This window comes from Triturus cristatus, chromosome 7 (assembly GCF_964204655.1).
Source record: "Triturus cristatus chromosome 7, aTriCri1.1, whole genome shotgun sequence".
Lineage (NCBI taxonomy): Eukaryota > Metazoa > Chordata > Amphibia > Caudata > Salamandridae > Triturus > Triturus cristatus.
In genome coordinates, this window is record NC_140590.1 from 318,623,339 (window position 1) to 318,646,205 (window position 22,867).

At 45.6% G+C, this 22,867-nt stretch overlaps 1 protein-coding gene across 2 annotated transcripts in view; it reads left to right on the plus strand.

Moving 5' to 3' along the window:
• The window catches only part of PTPRH (protein tyrosine phosphatase receptor type H), a 517,583-nt gene that overhangs the window by 146,415 nt on the left and 348,301 nt on the right, over positions 1–22,867 (plus strand). For both annotated transcript variants that reach the window (XM_085616391.1, XM_085616390.1), the window contains exon 2: positions 17,747–17,789. In XM_085616391.1, the coding sequence (XP_085472517.1) occupies positions 17,747–17,789 (43 nt within the window). The remainder of the gene's footprint in view (positions 1–17,746; positions 17,790–22,867) is intronic.

Here is a 22,867-nt window from a genome sequence, read left to right on the forward strand (position 1 = left end):
ACTCAATACCACATAATTACTATCCACATAATTCCACAGTACACCATACCACATAATTCCACTACACAAATCCACTCCACACAATTAAAAGAAATTGCCATTTCCAATGCTAATAGATCTAACTCAAACAAATGTGAGACTGATTGTATTTCCAATGCTTGTTTAAACAGGACACTGGGTGGACGAGAATGAGAACACGCAGCTCAATACTATTACAGGCACACACTAGAGCTCACAAACAGATGAGGAAACAAAAACACGCTTAAAGTGTAAGCAGACAACCAGATGCGCAAGGACAGCAAGCTCTGGGTAGCAACAAGCCCCACAAGAGGGGTCCCTCGAGTGAAGAGTCACATCAATCTCCAACAATCCCCAATGTCCATTGCCACCCGTGTCGACAAGGACAATTCCAAAATCCCCTGTTTTAGAAATTGAGTTACTGGTTGAGTGGGGGTGAAACCCTACTCAAGCAGCAACCACAATTCTTGTCACGGTGAGCCAGATGTGTCCCCAAATTAACCCATGCTTAACCCTCTGGGAGCTGGGACAAAAGCAGTCAGGGCCTAACTTAGAGGCAATGTGTAAAGTATGTATGTGGCACACATGCAATAATAAAGTGAAAGCACAGCACAATATAAATCCCACACCAATTAAGAAAGATAGAGTACATTTTAATAAATCGACACTAAAATGGCAAAAATTCAATTGCTAGAACTGGGGTTCTGAATTTGTTAAGTTTAAGGTAAAAACTAGGGCCTAAAAGATCAACGCGCCAATTGCGGACATGTAGTTGTGCGAGATCGGGTCAAAGTAGAAAAGTATGGCTGACCACATTGGAGCTTGGGTCATATACAAGTACTGGATTGGGCCTGGTCGGCGCTTACCTTCGGAGCTGGTAAAGTTCAGCGAGGCAAGGTTGCAGGTGGTGCTCAAGGGGGTCGTTATCTTCGGGAAGCTGCTAGACGAGACCGTGGTGGAGATTTCTTCATTCGGACTTAGCCACTTTTTTGCTACTCAAAAATCTCCAGCAGGACAAGGCTGGAGGCTGTAGCTGATGAGAGTTCCACAAGGCCGGATACCCCTGTGGCGAAGGACTGCTGAACAGGATTTGCTACTGTTGAGAAGAAGGAAGTTAGAGATGCCATGAAGTCAGGCTGAACGGCGATGCACCTTGGGCAGAAAGACGAGCAGGTTGGTCATGGTCTCCTTTCGGTTCTCAAAGCAATTGTTAGCAAAAAAAAATCTAAGTCCCACGTTTTGGATCATGGCTGGATTCTGTCCCTGAGGCTCTGACCAGGAGGCCAGCCAACTAGCCCTTGAAGTCACTCTGGTATTCCTGGTTTCAGCAGTTGAACAGGGCTCAAACAGAAACGTAGGCCTCTGAGGGTTTAAAGCAGGCTTCAGGCAGCAGAGCAGTCCTTACAGGTGCAGCAAAGCTGTGTTCTTGTTCTGAAGTACGCAGCAGGCCACAGCAGCAGGCAGTCCTCTGCTGATCTTTCCATAGGTCCAGAAAGTGAACTGAAGAGTGGGTCTGAGGGTCCTATTATAATATCTTGTTGCTTTTTTGAAGTATGAGATGTTTCTAGAGAATTCCCTTTTTAGTCCTTGAAGTATTCTGACTCCTCAGCCCTGGCTCCAAGCTGGCTGAATGAACAATGCAGGAGGGACAAGTTCTTTGTGTGAAGGCAGGGCTCAGCCTATTTTTTTGCAAGTGGAGCTGTGCCCAGTTCGACCCCCCTGTCCTGCCAGTTGATGGCCCAATGAGGCACACCTAAACCCCCACAACGCTAAGGATTCCTGGCCTCCACCTTGGGGGTGCCCAGGAGTGGACGCCTCACAGGGAAAGCCAGGATGGGTTCCACAGCGGTATTCGTACAAGCGCCTTGAGACCCTTGCGGGTGAGTAGTGCGCTATACAAGTATCAATTTACATTATGTGGCAGTCTGGGAGGAACAAACAATGTCCAAATGTTAGCTACACCCAGTCATGTGACCTTGGAAAAGGCTGCAGGCACCAAGTAATTAGGGTATAAAAATACCAACGTTCTAAAAGTGTCATTTTTTAAATTGTAACTTCAAATCTGACTTCACCATTAAAGAGAATTTTTAACTAAAATTTCTCAGACACCAAACATGAAATGTTTACCCGTTCCCGAACAAAAGTTTAGTACTTAGTGTATCATGCTGAAAGACACTGTCTGTTATCAAAAGGATAGGAAAATTTTTCAGGCAAAAGATAAAATCCTATTTTTTCCAAATTATTTCTCTTGTGGAAAGTAGGATCTTCTAAATAGAGAAAGAGCAGTTAGTTTACTGCTGTTCCCTCTATTTAGAAGAGCTCTACTCTGCCTGACCTAGAACTCCTTAGCTCTAAGGACAATGAATTGGTTGCTTTTGCTCCTCCTGGTATGGACGAAGTCAACGAGCGATCAGAAGTTACTTACACCAGTCCTATAATAGTGCAAGTTGTGGGGGAGAATTTAGTGACCCCTATTGAGACGAAATACCCAGTGATTTTTAAGTAAGTGAGACATCCAGCTGCCAGGAACTCACCACTGGGAGCTAGTTTCACGCACAAAAATTTGAAGAACCACATTTCTGTTCCCTTTAACACAAAAAGTGCCTCCTGAAAGCCCCTTTTGACCACAGGCGAATTAATAATTAAGGCCTCCATGCCTGTGATTGGAATAAGATGTACATCAAGCCTGCCAAAAACAAAAAATTGGGTATTGCTACCTGAGGCCCTGTCTCAGTAGTCCTGGCACACCCTTCACCAAGTTAATGGACACCATAACAGTATGCTCATGGAATGTAAGGGGGCTGACACAGTCAGATGATAAAAAAAGAGGCTAGATCTTCAGAAGATGGACATTATTTACTTTTAGGAAGCATGGGTGCTGGATTCATCCCCTTGGCCGTATTTCCCCGTTTTTGAGTCCCTGGCTAATAAATCGACACGGGAGGGGCACCAGTCAGGGGAGTATCGATCTATGTTAAAAATGAGCTTGCTGTTGTCACCACCACAGTTGCCTTAGGAAAGGGAGACTTTATTATAGTTAAAATCACTCCAATGAACACAACCAATCATGATAGTGCACAGACTTTAATCATCAGATGTATCCATCTTCAAAAAAGGAATGAGATCCTAGCTTGCTTTAGGCCAGCATCGAGTGCATACAAAATGCAATATTCAAAAGTTGCCTGGCTAATCACCGACGACTTTAATCCCAAGTCAAAGGATATAGATCCCTGTTCCATATGGCAGGATCATGATAATCATTTTTGGCAGATCCCGCCAATACAAATGCAATACTAAAGAGCAAGCAAGGAGTGAGCTTCGTTCTCAAAGGTATAGGTGTATGATTAATGAATAGAAGATTTCCCATTGATGTACCTGCAGCTTACACACGTCTCATCTAATGGGCTGGCCACCCTAGACTATTTATGCATAGCAATTTTGAGTTTCAATTAAGTAAGCACTTTTGAAGTATTGCCCTTACTGGCGAATGACCACGCCCTGCTGGTGTGTACACTGGCTGTACAAAGTACCCCTTGGCCTAAGTTGCGTCTCATTGGCTCCCAGGGCAAATTAGAATCAATTAAATGGATCAGATGGTCTCCAGAGGCCCAGGGTAGGCTAACTGACCTGGTGGAGTATTGTTTAGAGGAATTCTCAGCCAAGGTTATCAAGGATTCGGATAGCTCTGAGCTATGGTCGACCCTTATAGCACCACTCTTCAAATACAGCTGAGGCATTGGCCAAATACATGAGCAGAGTCAATCAGATAGACCAGCTTTGAGAGGAAGTAAGCCACCTGAAAGCTAAACTGAGCAAGGTTTTGAGATCCAGTGTCTCAGTAAAAGGTATAATTTGCTACACTAAAGATAAACTCCGATCATTAAGAACCCTTTACGGGAGGAAGTTATAGGTTAAAAACAAGAGAGAGACAGAAATCAAATGGGAAAAATTGCATGAAACTATAAGATCTAAAGACTCCAGGAAGTTCTGGTGTCTAATTAATGATGTCAGCCGACAAACCCCACTCAGCTGACACCAACCTGTTGGGTGAAATACATTGAGAAACTCTATGTCGACAATAGTCTTATGAGCTATGCTTTTGCCAGTGTCGACCTCCATGCAAATTAGTAATTCATCCAGCAATCAATCTCATGCGGTCCATTGGCACCCCAGGCCTGAGTGGTCTTCCGGCCTCTATTTTTTAATGCGCCCCTGAGAAGTGGGCTAAAAAACCTGGTCTCTTGTATATAACTCATATATCTCTGGTAGTTCTGTTCCAGATAGCTGAAAGGGATCTCACAAAAAAGGCGACCTCAAAACACCGGATACATTTAAGCTGATTGCTCTTTTAGAGGTGGGAGGGAAATATTTAATATATTCAATGTATTTGTGCTACATCTTCTCACTCTCTTTCTTTCCTTTCATATTTTTGTTGATATATAGGTAATTTAGAATAATTATCAATAGATAATGTACTCAATTACATTGTTGACTTATTACATTGTAAAATATTATTGTTTCTTTATATAATAAACTCTATTTTTAAACTTAAAAAGGCATGGAAGGGAAATGTTAAGCCAGAATTCTAAGTCAGAAGTTGGTAAACTGGGTCATAGAAAGACAAATAATCCCTTACTTCCAAACAGACTTTCAAAGAGGCTGTAACATCAGGGACAATTCAGTATGTTTAACACATATGATTGATTAAATCCATTGTGATAAAGGACAAACAACTGTATGCCGCGTTCATCCATTTTACTACCGCCTTTGATAATGTGTCAGAAGGAAAAAACTCAAATGCCCCAAATTAAACAAATGGGGCATTCCATCACCTCTGCTAGATGCTATAATTGCACTATAGTCGTACAAATGTGTTAAAATCAAGGTCAGCACAAGATGAGTAAAGTCAGAAAAGATTCCCACCTATAAAGGGTTAAAACAAGGGTTAAAACAAGGGTGCATTCTTGTCCCAATGTTTTTTATTCTGTATCTGGCCGATTTAAAATGCCATTTGGATGAAGTAAGAGCTTTCCCTCCCTAATGAGCCGGCCAAAAAATACAAGTGCGGCAATATGGAGACAATACGGTGCTAATCGTCCAGACCCCATTGGCCTGTAGAGATTGCTCAATAGACTTGCCCATTACTGTGAGTTAAATAACATGCCCATTGGTATAGCCAAGACCAAGGTCTTGATCCTTGGCAGCAAATTATTCAAAACTGGCTCTTGGTCTTTACATAATGGAAAGATTGAGAAGGTGCCATTCAAAAATATCTAGGACTGTGGCTGGATGAAAGATGCTAAACCACATCAGATATCAAGGCTCAACAGAGCTCCTCCAACTCCTTGCGATGGGCCTTTGGCAAATTGTGTAGTTCCTTGATTTGCACAGACCTAAGAGCCCTTATGAAGGTGGTCAACAGCAGGATAATGCCATCAGTGGCCTATGGCATGATAGCCTACAAAGATTGATTGGCCGACTGACTGGATAAAGTCCAAAGCAACTGCTTCAGAAATCCTTTCTCTCTACCAGACTGTTCCTCCCAAGCCCAAATGCGACTAGAATACACTCTGACAAGGCATTGCCTGTTACTCAATGCAAGGTCCCTGTAATATTGTTTAAAATTAAAAAGGTCCTCGACTGGCACCTTAAAACATATTTTTTGTCCGGCAATGATACAGGGGAATCCTGCATGGTCACAGTACCTAGATACCTCAGTAAACAACTTGGAGGCTCACGTCATATGGTCTACCAATCTCTTGACGAAACAGATCCCGAAACGTCTACTAAAGCAAGCAGAAATAACCTTGGCAGATCTCGGCAGGAAGGCACAGAACGAGAAATTTCGTGGAAGCTCAGCAGTTAACCTATAAGACGCCCAGTTGATGCCGATGTGGTAAGACAAAATCCAAAGGAAATGATGGACGGAGTGTTGAACATTGCAAGCACTCACCCCCAGTCAACTGATCTGGGTTTAATCCATCACCGTTCTTTAGCCCACTCTGCCACCCCAGTTCAGACATGGCCATATGCAAATCAGTCTGACCCTGTGCCTCATGGGAACAGTCCAGCCCGAACTGCCAAGCCATGTCTTCCCTGGACCGGAAACAAGCTTCCTAGGACCGGTTTCTGGCATTTCAGCCATCTATAAGAGTCAGAAGAAACAACTGTTCTAAGAGTTGGTTTGATCCCTTCGAAAGCGTATCGGTATGGCAGCAGGAGCAGTGATATGGACAATGTGCGTAGACTCTGTAATATGGGGTCTGGATCGAAGAGTCATGTGATCTGCGCTTGCAAAAAACGATTACCTCCAAGAAGATTTTGGTTGCTTTCAATCTTTATATGCACCTGCAATGAGGCAGCTGAATGCTGCTTAAAGGTGGAATCCACCAGTTATCCACCCATTTCCTCAAATGTTTTAAAGCAGCCATTATAGCCCTAAAGGATGTGCCAGAGAGTACGAGCTCTTTAGGAGCCTCATAATTGCCCCTGTCCCTGATACTCCCTGAGAAAGTTTGAAACGGGGGAATCGGTGGGGACCCTAAGCCCCCCTACCCTAAGGCAGCTGTCTGCACCATTGGATCAGAGAATTAGCCCCCTGGCACAGGGTCCTCACTCACAGCTCCTTAACTAGCATCATCTCTTAAAGCAGTCCCTTTTTGTGGGCACCCCACCCCACCTGCAGCCGCAGTTCTCAGTTTACAATTAGTAAGTTACAGCCTCCTGCTGTGTATTGCATGTACAGCACTTTAAAATGCTTTTAACAGTTCAATGCGGGCTCTCCCACCCTCCAAGTTTATTTCTGAATTGCACTAACCGCCCTTTAAACTATTGCACCTTTAAAGCTTAATAGGAGTGTCTGCATTTTTTCTTATATGGCTTTAACGTGTCCTCCTGCTTTGTCACCATAAGTTCTTATCTCTTTCCCTTCCCTGTCATTGATTTTATCTATGATTATTATTTAGAAGGAGTACTCAGTTGTATGAACTTTGGGGGACAGTACTAAAGCAGATTTTTGGCATGTCAATATGGACAGTATTTGGAGAAGGTTCCATTTTTTACAAATCTTTAGGTGAATATGAATGCTCAATTGCATGCGTTACATGCCTGTGATTTGTAATCAAATGATACTGTACTGTATTTGTGTGCTGCATTTTAGCGCAAACACCTGTGATCTGATATTGTAATGTTGTTTAATAATTCTACAATTGCCAGAATCGTAATCTACCAGTGCAATAGAAAGGTGTGATTTTGTTTCAAATATGGCATTGTTGCAAAGTTTGAGATGAGTATATCTGAGGCACGCAGCGGGCTCCTAGTAAAATAAGGTGTTGCCCAAAGCAAGATGACCCCCATGCCAGGTTAAAGACGTATTTCAAACATAGTAGGGATGCAAACGTTTTGCGAGGAGAGAAAAGCTTATCTTAGGTATGCAAGCAGTGGAGTGCAGGAAGGGACAGAGAAGGATAGGCTACAAAGTTCACACCCTATTGACTTGTTAGAGGAAGTTAAAGTTGTTCATATTGGCAGCACAGCCCTTTACTGCTAACAGGCTGCTATCGGCACATCTAGCTATTTATAGCCATCATAATTCTTGCCAATGAGGAAGTGATTGTTTTTCACCAAATCGCAGTGCCCTTCAAAGTACAAATTTACTTCAGTCCCACTCCACACCTATCACTGTCCTCCCTTCCCACGCCTCCCACCACCAAAGAGAAGGGCCTACACAATATTGCGTTCCAAAGGTGTTTATTTCTGTGTGCATCTTAAATGCCACGCACCCTTTCCGTGACGTTTGCGGGGAACCTGTCGGGCCAGGTGGCTCAACATACAGCAAAGAATCGAAAGCAGTTCCTGGGAGTGCCCAAACCATTCTTGCGTCTCATGTGGCAGTGTAATGCTGACGTGTTGCCTATAGGGTGACCAACAGGCATGGTAGCAAATTCAGGACGGTAAGTGTAAAAATTCAGGACAAAGGGTCAAAATTCAGGGCGAAAATTCAGGACAGAAGGTCAGGACAAATCTTCGGGACAAAAGGTATGTTTTACAGACACATCAGAGGAAGGTGCGCAATAGTATAAAAATAAGTAAATGGACAACCACTTAAGTACAAGTCCAAATAAGTTTATATTAGGTTGAGACAATCGTGCACTTCACGGTTTTTCGGTATACACACTGCTTTGAGCAACTGTGCAGGTCTTTTTGAGGTATTTCATATGATAATAATCTATTTATATGGTTACTGCACTGGGTTGTCCAGTCTGATATTTTGTTTACAACTCATGGTCGTGAGCAGACATGTATGGTGAGAGAAGTGCTAAGGAAGATCTGCTCGGATAGACTTTGTTATCAGCATCTCATATCTGAGTGCCATTGTGAGATGTAAAGCGGCAAGCATAGGTTAACTAAAGGGAGGATTGATGTGATGAACCCACTATAGGGAATGCATTATGGGTGTTTCAGCAAGTGGAACTTAAAATATGGAATCTGACTTTGCTTATGGGGGCTTCGCAGAGAGTTGCACTAGCTGACGGAATTCACAAAGGTGCTTTTCCCTGCAGCTTTCTTAAAGAAGGCACTGTCAATACACAATTACATAGTTTATTTTTGATGCCTTGCCTATTGCTACAAACACAATATACATCTCAAGCACAGCTCACGGCACTATTTATTTATTTATTCGCAAAGTTTTATATAGCACTGGCTAGACCCAGAGGTAACAGAGCGCTTTACATGAGGATCAGCGAGTTACAGGTTACATAATTACATAGGCAAGTATAGACATAGGAGAAAAAAACATGAGATTACAGAATATTGCGAGTTATTAGCGCTTACACATGTCTTATGCGGAGGTAAAAGGTAGAGGGGGAATGGTGAACAGGGGTAAGGGAAGCAGGTAGGAAACACAACGGGGAGGCGAGGAAAACAATGTCCGATGTCCGGCTGGGTAGGTGACAGCCGAGGGGTGAACCAGAGCCAAACTCCTCTGAAGCTGCATATGACGACTTCACCGGGCATCGGTCAAGGTTGCTCGGGCACCGCGGTAAGTACAGCCAGCTTAGGTTTACGCCCAGGAGGCATCGTCAGAGTTCCAACAAGAGCACCAGTCACGGTGTTGCTGGGAAGCTCCCGCCTCATCCTCCTGCTCGCCCCAGGTCAAGATTGTTAAGAGGAGAGGTGGAAGGGAAAATTCCAAAGTCTGCAGATCTTCCCCATTCCCAGCAGCAGTAGTGAGTGTTGGGCATTTGAGCAGGATCCCAGTTGTAGAGGAAGCCTGGGCGCTTAAGTGTCAAATAGTGATGCCGCTACCCGGACAGAGGTCAGCTGCCGTTAAAGCCTCCTTGCCTCCACCAGGAACCGGGGTCTCAGAGCTCCCAGAGGTTGGAGGTGGAGATCGCTGGCAGCAGCATAGGAGAAATACCCTGGTGGTGAATGGTAAGGGGTCATCTCGCTCAGAGGGGTGTTTTGTATACAGAGGGACGGTGCGCAGCTGCTGCAAATGTCCAACGTACCTTCCAGTCACTGGCTCCGTCCCCGATGAAAGGCCTGGTCTCGGGGGACTGTTTTGGGTCTGAGTCACAGGCGCCATTTTGGGGACAGACACTGCTCTCATAAAGATCGCCGTGGTGATGAAGTCGGCCTTATACTGAAGCACTCCTTATTATCAACAGGCACCGGATCAGCAATAATCAGAGCCAAGCAAGAAATAGTTGCAGACGGTCATATCACTCGTTAAATGCGCCAAGTTCTAAAACATGGGCGCCATCTTAAGGTCAGGCTCTGCACTCATGAGAATCAATGTATTGATGATATCAGCTTTGCAAAGAATGGAGCCCCAGGCCACTATGAGGCAGTTCAAACGATCCTGCTCTGTGGAGGGGGGCGGGGGGGCGGTGCTTGCGGATGAAGATCTGACCTCCGAGTGCCATTGCCAATATAAGGCACACTGCCTGAGGGGTTCCGTGGATTATTAGGCATAAGCAGCCTACCTGGGTCTGTGTGTGGGCTCGATCCTGGAGTAACACAGGAGGACTGATGCTGCGTCTATGCGACAGCGGGGCGCTCGGCCGAGCCGTGCCCGCTTCATCGTGCTTCCGTTGAACCCGCGATCGTGCGGGCTTGATGTGAGGACTGAGGGGGCCGCTCACAGCTGGTCCGGCGTCCTCGGCTGGGCGCGCCCATAGCAGAGATCCAATGAGGGAAGGGTCGCAACCCAGAGCCTGGGTCTCAGCTGCACTGTCTCACGTCCCGGTGACTGCAGTTTTCTCCGGAGGACACCGATGGTTTGCTTGGCTCCCGGGGCTTGTCCCGCAAAAATTTCATGGGCCAGCTAGAGGCAGGATATTTGGTGCTTGAGGCGGAGCCGAGCTGGAGAAGCATCCGCTCACGTCACCATCTTGTTCCTCTCCAAATTGGAACTTTGGGCTGCTGTTCAACCACCTGGACACGGTGGTGGTCTTGTCATAAGTCCCATCATGATTAATTCAGTGATGGGGAAACATCCTCAGAATAGGGATGATTTCCCCTACTGGCTTGCAGAAAAAGTTTTGCAACTCAAACTGTTTTTCCCCATACTACACCTGTTGAGAAACACAGGATCCTTACGATGAGTTTACCGAGTGGTATTGTCCCACTTTAGCTGATTGCACCACCAGGGGGGACAGTGTTTGCTGCAGTGTAAACACTGTGCTTTGGCACTCCCTGCATGAGCGTTCTAACGAAGGTTTAAGATGAACACGGGGCAGCCCTGAAATTGGGGATGAGATTAGTGGGCATGTTCCCTATTGTCCACGATAGGATTCTAGCCAGTGTCAAAGGTGAAGCAGTTAGCTTGCAAGTAAATCAACGACTTTCGGCGGTGGCGGACATTCATCGCAGCAGCAGTTTCCGATCATTATTGTGGATGTGTATACATCATTGGGTCGCAATAGTGTGGGAGTAAGACCTTATACTCAGGTATAAAGTAAACCCCCTTCGGACAAGGAGAGTCGTCCAGTCTTTCCTAAAAAGACATGGAATAAAAATTAGCAGCACTATGAGGCTCTCCCTAAAACCTTACACCTAAACAAAGCATGCAAACATTTACAATTACTAGTGTAACATTCAAGTAGCAGTTGGGTGTCACTCAAAATGTCATTTGCATGATGTATAGATCCCACACATAAGCACACAGCAAATACAGAATAGTAACACATAGGCAAGGGAGTAGCCAGAAAATGTTAATACCTCCCACTTTGAACTAAAGCTCTTATGGCACCAAGAAAGCAAAGTAAGTCATCACAACCCTCCCTAGAAGAGGTCTCTTGCCCAAGGATCTAGCCATTCATCCCTCCATCAAACCCCTGAAATCCACAATTTCAAATGTACTTTCTGTCATCTATTAATTCTTTCATCCACCATTCATTCTGTCCTTCCATCTGTGTTCCCATCCATATCCAAACCTTTTCAACCATTTGCTAACATATCCATTGTCTATCCTCCCATCCATGATTTCTCTCATCCATCCCTCCATCCACCCTTTCACTCATCCAGCCATCATCCATCCATCCTTTCGCCCAATCCACCCTTTCACTCATCCCTCCACTCTTCCACCCACCCATCCATTCACTCATCCATCCAACCATTTACACTTTTCCCAAGCCACCCTTTCACTCATCCATCCACTCTTCCACCCATCTATCCAATTCACTCATCCATCCAACCACTTACTCTTTCACCCATCTAGCCACCCTTTCACTTATCCATCCATCATCCAGCCATCCTTTCACTCAATCCATCCTTTCACTCATCCATCACCCATCCACCCTTTCACCCAATCCATCCATTCACTCATCCACCCACTCTTCCACTCATTCATCCATTCACTCATCCATCAAACAATTTACCCTTTCACCCAATCCATCCTTTCACTCATCCAGCCACTCTTCCACCCATCCATCCATTAACTCATTCATCCATTCACCCTTTCACTTATCAATTCATCAATCCGTCCATCATTTCTCTCATCCATCCACCCATTCACTCGCCCATCATCCACCCTTTCACTCATCAATCCATCCTTTTACTGATCCATATTTCATAATTGGTGGTGTGAAGGGTGGGAACCCCCAGGACAGCGCACACATGCGCACTCTACTGTTCTTTCACATCCCCTACTGCTCATCTTTCCTGCCACGATTGAATCTTTTCTACTGCTGCCTGCAGTCAGTCTGGTATTTTTCTAAATGGCCCTTGTATTTGTATTGGAGCTGTTTGTGTTGATTTTTGTATACAGACAGACATGCACAAACATTTCTCTATCTCTCTCTTTCAAAACAGACAATAAAAACAACATATTGATTTACATTTCTTTAACAGTTTCATGGCAAAATAAAGCGCCGTCGGTTCCTTTCACACTATAAAATGAAATGGCACCGGAGAGTAACAAGACCTCCCAATTTATCGAACATAAGCAGGTACATTTGTTAGAAGAAACGCGTCTCCTTATAAGAGAAGGGCGAGATTATTCTTTCACCAGCATGGATACCCTACTTGCATTTTATCCAGGAACGAAACCTGCAAGGTACCCCCCCCCCACACCCCCACCCCCCACTGCCCTCACTGTGCGCCCCAAATGCAAGAGGAGACTTCTTTTAACCCCGCAGTGCTCGTCTGCTTCTCCTACGTGTGTCACATTTAACCTTCAACTTTGAACTTTACCTTCGGCTCGGCGCCTCAGTGATTTTGAGTTAGAGGTTCAGGGTGGGATGTATGCTTTTAGCAGCTCAAACTGGCCATTGTCATTCTGTATGTGACAATCAGCCACAGACAGAATGACAATGGGCGGGAGGGGCCGCGAGGAGGAGTGCTCGCCCCCCCGCCAGGGAGTTGAGGCCTCTGGCTGGGAACAGCTCTGCTCCCTGCAGGGCCCAGAATTACGGACAAAAGGCGGAGTAAAAGGGATCCTCACGGACAACAGACGTGAGGTCCAAATTACGGACGGTCTGTGAAATTTAGGGACGGGCGATTAGTTGCCTAACCTGTTTATCTAATGTGGCGCAGAACAACGCGCCGGACCACGGGGCCGATTACACAGTACATTAAACAAAACAAAACACATAAAGAGCAGCTCCGCCGTATCTGAGGCTACTAGGAATGAGGAAACTGGCACTTCAGAAATGATCGCTCAGCGGGCATGCGCGCCCTCTCGGACAAGCCCCACTGGAGGGGGAAGCGTGATAAGAAGGCCACTGGGTGCGCCTGAATGCGCCCGAGCTGGGCTGTGGTCACTGGTGGACAGCGGAAAGCAGCATTCTGGTTAGTGGCGGCAGTGACTTTAGAGTTTGCATATTTGGGCGCTTGCTCCCTCAAACTTTGAGTAACTTGCTCCTAACTTTGAAACCTGCCCCCCTGACGCCTCTACGGTTTCCTCAGTGTAGGTCCAACGCGCTATTCTGCATGTTTTGGTGTCGCGTCACACTGCCAGGTCTTAAATGTGTCGCTTTCTGTGAAAACCATGATTTCAGTGCCTTACACACAGCGCATTAATCCAGCTGGGCCCCTCATAATGGCTCTGTCCCACAGCTGCCTTCTCCCATGGCTGTCATGTTGACTCTCACAGGAGCCACAGCCTAGCAGGAAGCACCCAGGCCCTGCTGCATTATTCTGAAATGTGGACACGAAGGTCCTTCTGGGGCTGTGCACATACAGCCGGTCTCTGTCCTCGGCTAATACCCGAGTGGTGTTCTGTTGTTCCTGTTACCATTTAGAATCATAATTCCTCTCTGGGCCTGTGCAAATATTTACTGCTGATGGCCTGTTGCCCTTGCTTGTTGTCTGCAATAATGTGTGTTGTAATCACAACCTGAAGGTGGCGCTGGCTGCGTTCAGCGTTTCCTGCCTGTTCGGATTCAAAAAAGGGATGAATGTCGGAGCAATGCCCTGCTGAGCAAGAACTCCTTGTTTCTGGCATTGAGGAATTATTTACTACTACTACTTAACCTAATGGTAATTGTCTTTACTGTACTGCATATCGTGATGGTGTAAACATTGCAAAGCCCCTCGTGGTGCTTCAGAAAACAAGTCTGCTTCCCCTTTATACGCCCACAGACCAGCGGATCAGCCACAATTTGGATCTGTGTGTAGAATTCCTGCGTTTCGCTTGGCACACTAGAATTTCGCCAATGCCTCCCTTCACCCCTTGAGTCATTTTTAGCTCTGGTTTGACAGTGCAGCTGTATGCAAGCACTATTTTTCCCCCATTCTTTAAAATATACATAACGTGAGCTTTGGCTCTGCCCAGGGCAGTGTTTTTCCTCGTCCTCATGTTATGCGCTGTATGGTGGTTCATTTCATCTCTTCGGGAATGGCTCCATAGCAACGCCTCAGCGGCTGTTTTGCACCTCAAAAATAATATAAACCATCATACACTACATTATTCATCTCATGGATGCATTGTATGCGGAAAGGAAACCAATCTGTGTTTCTGATTTTTGTGCTGCTGCAGCCTTTTTTGAAATGTTTTAGTCCGGACTCACCGTGCAATCCAGACCTAATGTCTTTGCCAATGCTTGTTTACTGATGCCTTTCAAGAACTTTGCTTGTAAAGCTGGAAGATATTAATCGAAGTTCCTAATAAGTTCACCGGAATGGATAACATCCATTATCCATGTTGGAAGCAGACGACCTTGCAACGACCTTGAAGGACATTGGGAGATTTCCAGACCCCCTGCTGCCGTGGAGAGGCTGTAATGGTTGAGCGGACCTGCCAGACCTGTCGCCCTAGAGGAATGCAAAAGACACAATGTGAATATTGGCATCGCTCCCTAGCCGGGTGCACAGGGATTGGTTGGGTACTCTAGGTGTGATGAATGGTGCCTTGAAAGATCAGTAGAGTTTGTAGGGTGCCTGGTGCAGTTCTGTTTGACATTGGACAATCTCTGTGTCACCCTCACTGGCCTTCTGCAGCACTGAGCTGCCTGGAAATCTCTTGATTTCCCATAGAGCGGATGTCTCATGCGGTACTGACCACAACACGCAAATGGAACCGGACCAGAAGTCGGCACTAAAGCAAACCCTTCATTTTCAGGTTCCTGCTAATTTCTGACACTGTGTTAATTCTCTTCTGTTGGGATCTCTTCTCGTGCTGCTCTCTCCCTGCAGTGGTTGTGGCTTTCTTACAGTGAAGCCAATTGTGTTTCTTGATGCTTTTTTCCCAGACTGCCACTGAAGCCTGGTAAAAGGAAAGACTTTCACTCTTTGCACTCACCAGGCTTGAAGCTTGGCGAGCCTTTAGCCATAGAACTCTCTCGGGGTACATTTACCGCTCTGAATTTTTCATCCTTCGTGGACTGCAGACTCACATTTTCAACATTTAACCTTATGCGCTACATTCGTTGGCGAAACTCTGGAGAGCAATTTCCTTTGGCATTGATCCTTCACTGGGCTTATGCCTCCAGTATAGAGTTTTTTAGTTAAATTGGGGCTGACAAATGCAAACAAGTTTTGTGCCTGCTATTCGATCAATTTTCCGCTCTATATCACCACAGGCGTCAACCAGCAGTTACTTAGCCTAAGCGACATGGACGGTTTTGAACCTCAACTTTCACCAAATATCATGTCACTCAGACCTCCATCTTAAGGATGCTTAATAGTGCTCAATGGCTTGATACCAGCTTTCTCTACTAAAGAGAGTGAACATGTTTCTTCTAGGAAACGGCTTCAGTGCTGCTGTTCATGCTCTCGTAATCTCATATGGATGGATGTGGTAATGCCCCACTTCACGGCTCCTAAACTCCACACTGACTCTAAAGAAGGGCATTCTATACACTGCAGCACAACTCGCCAAGGGCCTCAAGGCACATGAGCACATCACCACCACCCTGGTTGAAATCTACTGGCTTAGGTTCGCATCCTGCGCCATCTTCAAAATCAACGGAATCATCTTTAATTCTATCATTAGCAGCATTTCCACACCTGAGAAGGTCACCAGCTGACGAACCTTGACACACTTGCAGCCAGGACACTATGAGTCAAGAGATGAAGAAGAGCAATAAAGAAAGAAGCATTTGCAAAGCCAATAAATCTGGTGTGGGCTACAGAGCTATTGGCGTTGCAAATTCTCGTTTCCCTTGTTTTAGTTTTATATTACTTTATGGTTCCAAGGAAGCAGCACTTTGGAACAGTAAAGTAATGTTAAAGTATAACAGAAAGCATTCTGGGATGGCAGTCTATGCATACACATAGGAGTTGCACATGGGCGGTCATCTTGTAATGGGTTTTGTAATTAAATATACCAAACAGAAAAAATGGCTACTGGTGTGTCCATGTACTGTCTTGCATGGTCACTACATGACAATTTAGCTAATTTGTCATCTTTGCACTGGTTGACTTCAATATCCCCCATGTAGTGCTGCTTGTTGCTTTGGTCTGCTTTTATTTTTCATGCTCAGTTATTTTTTAATCTTTCAGAATCATCTGTATCTCCACTTTTCATTAACAGCAAGTAGAGGCGCAGCCAAGCCCATTTTTCCTAGATTTATCTGTTGGCTGATGAGGGTTTCCTGCTCCTGACGGTAGGACAACAATATCCTCCTCTGGTGCCAGAGATCACCCCACAAACCCGCCGCGTCTGTTCCATATATGGGTTCTTTCTCTGTAGGCACAGAGTGCTGCTGAGACTCAGGGCAACAGAGCGCTTTGTGAAGATTGTTGGGAGACTGCACTTTATGTGGACATCTCGGGTGCACTTTTAAGCTAATCGTCTGCTGTTTGGTGATAAAAGTAGATAGATGCCAGACACTTAGTTTGTAGGAGCTGTGACTTGGCAAACGTGTTTTGGTCTGGGCTGCCTGACATTTGCGTGAGTTATCTTGGCAGTGACCCACTCATTCAAATCATGAACACGTAGATCAGTGTGTAATAACTTTACGTTTAATACACTCGGGCTAGTCTCGATGGGGAGCATGAGGTTGAAATCTAATTGCATTTAATGTAGATTATGAAATGACAACTTTCCAAACCATTTACTGTCGCTGTCAAATGGTAAGAGTTTACTGTCTTAATAGTAGCCTTGGCTAACCCTCCAGCAGTTCTTGGATCAGTGCTGCGCCTGAACTGCCCAGTGTGAAGCTTAAGTTCCACCAGTGGCACATCTCTTCAGTTTCCTCTCTGAATGTCAAGGTCAGGGGGTTTTACCATATTGTAGACTCTCTTCCGGTGGATCCCAGAACCTTCCCTGCCATGTACCCTTGAAATATGTCAATTTGTGTCCCATTTTCAACTTGTGACTGGATCAAGTTCTTAATATCCTTGTGATATCAACAGCCTCTGCAATATATTCACCCCTTATGTGATCCTAATTTGTAAAAAACGCCCTTGTGCCATTTCCAGTGTGTTTTACTCACTTTCAGCCGTTGTGGCCATACCAGGGTGTATGATGTTTGCACATTCTGCATAACGTGCACACAATCTAATTTTGCCTAATTTACGGTGCTCATGACTTCAAGTCTGCAAAGTGTCCCATAGCGGCACGACAGTCCATCTCACTGTTTCTCCCACCATGGTGAAAGGCATCTTTGAGCGTATGAAAAAGAGCAATGACTATAAGTGACGATCCAAGTGTCCATCGAAACCTATATATATATATATATGAATGCTCTGCCTTGTCTCATGTGATGTGACACACTGTTGCCGTACTCCAGTTTTGTGAACCACCCTTAAAATGTCTTGTCTTTTTTTTGCTTTGCAGGTTTTCTTTCTTTGGCATGGTGGGACCATCATTCTGGCACAAAGTAAGTATTCTTTTCCATAATGTTTATGCATGTATGATGCCTGCTAACCTTGAATTATATGGGAGGTCCATGTATTACAAGTGTTTCCATTAGTAAAGGAGGAAAGGCCAAACAATTAATCTGGACAACTATCTGCCTTATAAACCTGCACACTGATTCTTTGACTCTTAGGAAGGTCCGTGCGCGCATAAACACATACAGTCTGCACAGCTTAATAGGCGACAAATGAGTACACGGGTGCAGTAACAAAGGCAATGAATTGTGGCAGGCCTGCAGGTGGGTTCTTTCTTTAAATATATCTGTGTTCACCAGCAGCCCAATGGAGAAGCATCGAGTGGCGGAGAGGGAGGAAGGATTATCGAAGGACATTTCCTTGCAGTCTCTGGTCATGGGGACCTTGAAAGAGTGCAAAGGCTCTGGGCTGTCCAGGATTAGCAGTCACTGTCTACATAGAGCTGTACCAAGAGCTTATCAGTATGATGGGGTGTACGAGGAAACCTGTCCAGTAAGGCGGGCGAACTGGACCAAGAACTAGACACAGTGATCCAAAAATCTAAATAACTAAGAAATGGCTGTAGTTCTGTCCAAGAGTCTCCCTGCAGAGATGTAGAGCGTGCGAAAGACAAGTTTGTAGAGACATTTTATCTTACATGGATGAATAGTACCCACAGAGACTCGAGACACACAAACAGCTCCTATCCACGAATAAGTCATGAATGTAGGAGCTTGTGGGACCTACTGTCGACGTTTGTGGCATGAACATTAATAGGAAGACCTCGTAAAGTCTGTCTGCTAAACCCTATGCCGCAAGCCCATGGGGCCCGGCGATGTGGAGCTATTCATCTTTATTAATCTATTGAAGTATGAACTTCTATGGACTTTTTGCACTTTTCAATATATTCCTCTTACAACCAATTTACACTATTTAAAATAGAGCATTTAAAGAATTGCCGAATATATGTACATATATACACACACACACACACATACATTCTTTCTGAATGTATACAATATTTTACACCTTAATTAAAAACCCACCAACTCTGAAACCCAGTGCTCGTTGCACCACAACATTTTTGGGGCATTCAAACTGTGTAATATTTTCGGTGGGGTTTATATTTATTGATTGATTCATTCATGGATTTATTCTTTGCTCTTCTGTAACACTTTGTGGAGCTCATAGTGCGCCAGGGCACTTTTTAAACCGCAGCACAGGTGCTGATGTGGCAATGATGAGTTACATGATTGGACAGAGGTTAGAGAGGGAAGCACCAAAGATGGTAGCCATAGCCCAGCATAGCGCCTAAGCGCCAATACTGCACATAGCGCGCCACATTTATCTCATGTTCTGCAACAGCAGACTTGTAGCGGGGACCGGACGCACAGTGGTATGAGAAGGGGAGGTCCGGTGTCCCACAGGCGTTCAGTAACTGCTGCAGTGAAATGCGCGTGCCCCGCTTGTGAATGTGGCTCCTTGCACTCTTGGGTTACTTGCACAACATGCGGGAGCGCCCTGTCGCACATCTGCATCACTGCACAGTATTTGCAAGTGTGCCTCGCAGGTGTTTGCGGGTCACATTTTGCTTTGCGTTTCTGAACTCGAAGCAACAGTTCCAACAATAAGTGCTTCAAAACATCAACCTTAAAGAATACCTTCCCGATAGTAAGGTGTATGTGGGAGACGTGCGTATGTGCAGCGACATTATGTACGGCCAGGTTACATGTGCGTGCAGCAGTCTCCATCACTATTGGTTAGGTCGAGACTTGCAAACACATTATTAATGAACTGATATATTTCCCGCTGAGATGTTTGTTAGTTATAAATGGTGCATGGGGATGTGTATAGTTGAAAATCATGTTAAACTGAAAGAGCTTCGGAGCAGGTATCTGTTCCCCACAGTTCCTAGTACTCTTTATCTGCCTCAGAAGGATGAAAGGCCGAGCCCAATGACTGCATGCACATCTCTGTAGCCGGAGCATTACCTGTTTGGACTCCCTTGTATCGTTAATCTTAATAAATGTACTCGATCTGCACACTGTGTACACAGGGCCGGGCAGGCCTTTTCTTCCACCGGGCATTCCCTGGTGGGCTGGAGCCCTTGGAGGCCGGATTTGAAAGCCCAGAGCCGCTCCTGGTGCCAATGTAACATTTCCGGGGGAGACGAATGGAACGTGGGGTTTGAGTGTTTTGGCCATGGCTGCTTTTCGTTCTCTAGTCTGGCCTTCATCTGGACTACTTACTATACAAGGGGCAGATTGCATTTTGGAGATGTGTTCTCTGAATCTAAAGCTGTTCTTGTTTTACTCCCCGCAGTCGCCCACGCTCTTAGTATTTCTTTGTTGCTAGGGCGGCAGGTTCCCTCCCCTCTTAACAACTGTCCAGCAGGGACTGACTGACGTCTTGGGGCCCAGTGCTCCAGCCTGTGGCTAGCAGAATACTTTGTGTGAGGGTGTAAACTTCTCTGCAGGATGGAACATTTCACGTTTCTCAAATTCTCATAGTTTATCTTAGGTGAATTTGTATAGCGCATTCTCTCTATTTGCAGGGCCTCAAAGTGCTTTTGGAATATGAGCAGCCTTTACTGCTCTGGGACCCTCGTTTATAGGAGTCAAAGTGACCTTTTGGACACTGTATTTAATGGTATTTTGTATTGTTTAGTAGCGAGTCTTTAAATAGCAGCCTGGAGTATTGGAGAAGAGTAATGTATTGTTCAACCATGGATCATAGCTGCCCTAGACATTAATAGCCCTCTAGTCCTGTCTCAGATGCATTGTGGTACTGGTAGTCCTAGATTTAAAATCGGAGAGTCCAAACCGGGAACATGGAAACATGATTGGAAAGAAACAAGACCACATGAACCACTTCTGTTTGACTTGGGTTACTTGGGAACTGTGTCTGATTACATTAGGATGTGTACGTCTCCTAACCGTGGTCCATGCCAGAATGAGGAATGTATGCATTAGAAATGCCAGTGGCAAGCATCAGAGGTAACGGACTGGTGGACAGCTGCAGAGGTGATGACCAGGAGAGGGGAGCACCGCAGCAGCGACCTGGCCCCACCAGTGGCTTGGCAAGAGTAAAGTCCAGATATCCCAAAGGTGGGAGATTCATGGTTTCACACATAAAGCTGGGTTGTTCCTTGGGCCCATGTTTGGTGTCAGTGCCACGGAACAGAAGGTTAAGCTGGGTACATACAAAATAAAACAGAGAATCAAAGTAGAAGTATGCTACATAGTTCTTTGTTCTGAACATTTGGCATGGATCCGGCTATCCTGGACCTTTGCTGGACACCCATGGCTAAACAGGTATGATGTTTACCCACTGCCGTAGGCAGGCAGTCTCCACTTCTTTCTAGAGCCACACACACTTCCCCTGCAAAAGCTGTTGTTTACCTCGGTCCGCAAATCTCAATCGCTCCAGAGCCAATCTGATACACACTGAAAAGAGAAGCATGAAGAGAGCTGGTCGGTGGATAGGTTGGTGGTTACAATCCCAGTTTCCGTGATAACGGGAATTTGCTTGATTGATCCTTGACAAATCACTTTATCGACCTGTGTTTCAGATTATTTTCAAAGCTGAGAGTGCTTTGAAACAAGCTGAACCCATCTTTATGTGTTCCTTTTTTTTTAAGAATGCGCTGCTATTTGTAATGCCCATTCAGAAATCTGCTACTCATTTGGAAGCCAGATTTTTTATTTAAATACGGCTTGCTTCCTTACAAGCCCAAATATACATCCAGGCACATAGTATGATTTTGGTGACTCACTTTTCCTTTTCAACTCCATCTGCTCGGTATGTTAATCCTGCTGAAGCTCGCCTCTGCTTCTGCCATCCAACCCCTGCCTGAAGCTTAGCCCAGCCAAGGCAGGATTCCTGTTATTTGCCTGGAACAAGAAAGGAACAGCACACACCTGGCTCACTGAGATGAACCTGGAAAACTTGAACTTTCACTGAATGTCAAGTCAATTGGATTCATCATGGACACTAACCGCCCCTCAATAAACACATTGCCAAAACAACTAAGGTGTCCTGGTATCCACTCTCTCATTTAACCCCTTCGCTACGGCGTGAATTCCGCCGCAGCGCTGGGGGGGTTTGGGGGCTTGACGGCACCGCTGTACTCATGACGGAACCACGCCGTCATGAGTCACGGGTGAGCTGTGCTCATGACGGCGTGGTTCCGTCATGACTCCACCCACTGCGCTAATCGCCCGCACAGGCGGGGGATTAGCGCCGTGTGGGAGGAGCAGCCGCCAACGGCCGCAGCATGACGGAACCACTCCGTCATGAGCACACGGCGCCTGTAGCGCATGACGGAGTGGTTCCGTCATGAGCGGGGAACGGGTTAAAGAAAGTGAAACCATTTATTCCAGAAGGTGACTTCAGAACTGCTGTTCAAGGCCACAACACACTGCCCCATGGACTCCTAGACTCCACATTGGCACGTCTTAAGGGCATCCTACACGCCACATCATATCTAATCCAGGACCTGAAGATATATGATCACATCACTCCCATCTAGATGTAAGTCCATTTGCTTCCCTTGCCAGCCAGCGTAATCTTCAATAACAGCTGCATCATTTACAAAGTCATCAAGACCAGCACCCCTGGTCATCTTGAGTACATACATTTCGTCCACATGATTGGTGGCCAGAGGGTACGACACCCCCTCTGACACAGTGGAGGTAGCCAAAAATGTAGGAGTATACTTTGACACTACTCTATCCTTTCATCCACATGTACTGGCAGTAGAAGGGGCCTGCCTCAGGCTCATCAAATCTCAGAAAAAATTATTTGACTTAATACCACTCTCCGTGAGGAAATCAGTAGCAGTGGCCTTAATCCTCTCGCGTCTGGATTATTGCAACAGCCTCTTGGCAGGTGCAAAAAAATCAATCTTGAAAAGACTCCAAGTGGTCCAACACGCGGTAGCGCATTTAGTACTAAAGTTGCCTCATAGGTACTCGGCATCGGCAGCTTTGAAAGCCCTTCATTGGCTCCCACTCCACAAGAAAATACTCTTCGAAATCCTCTTAATCACCTTCAGAGAGTCGCTCAAACTAGGACCTAAGTATCT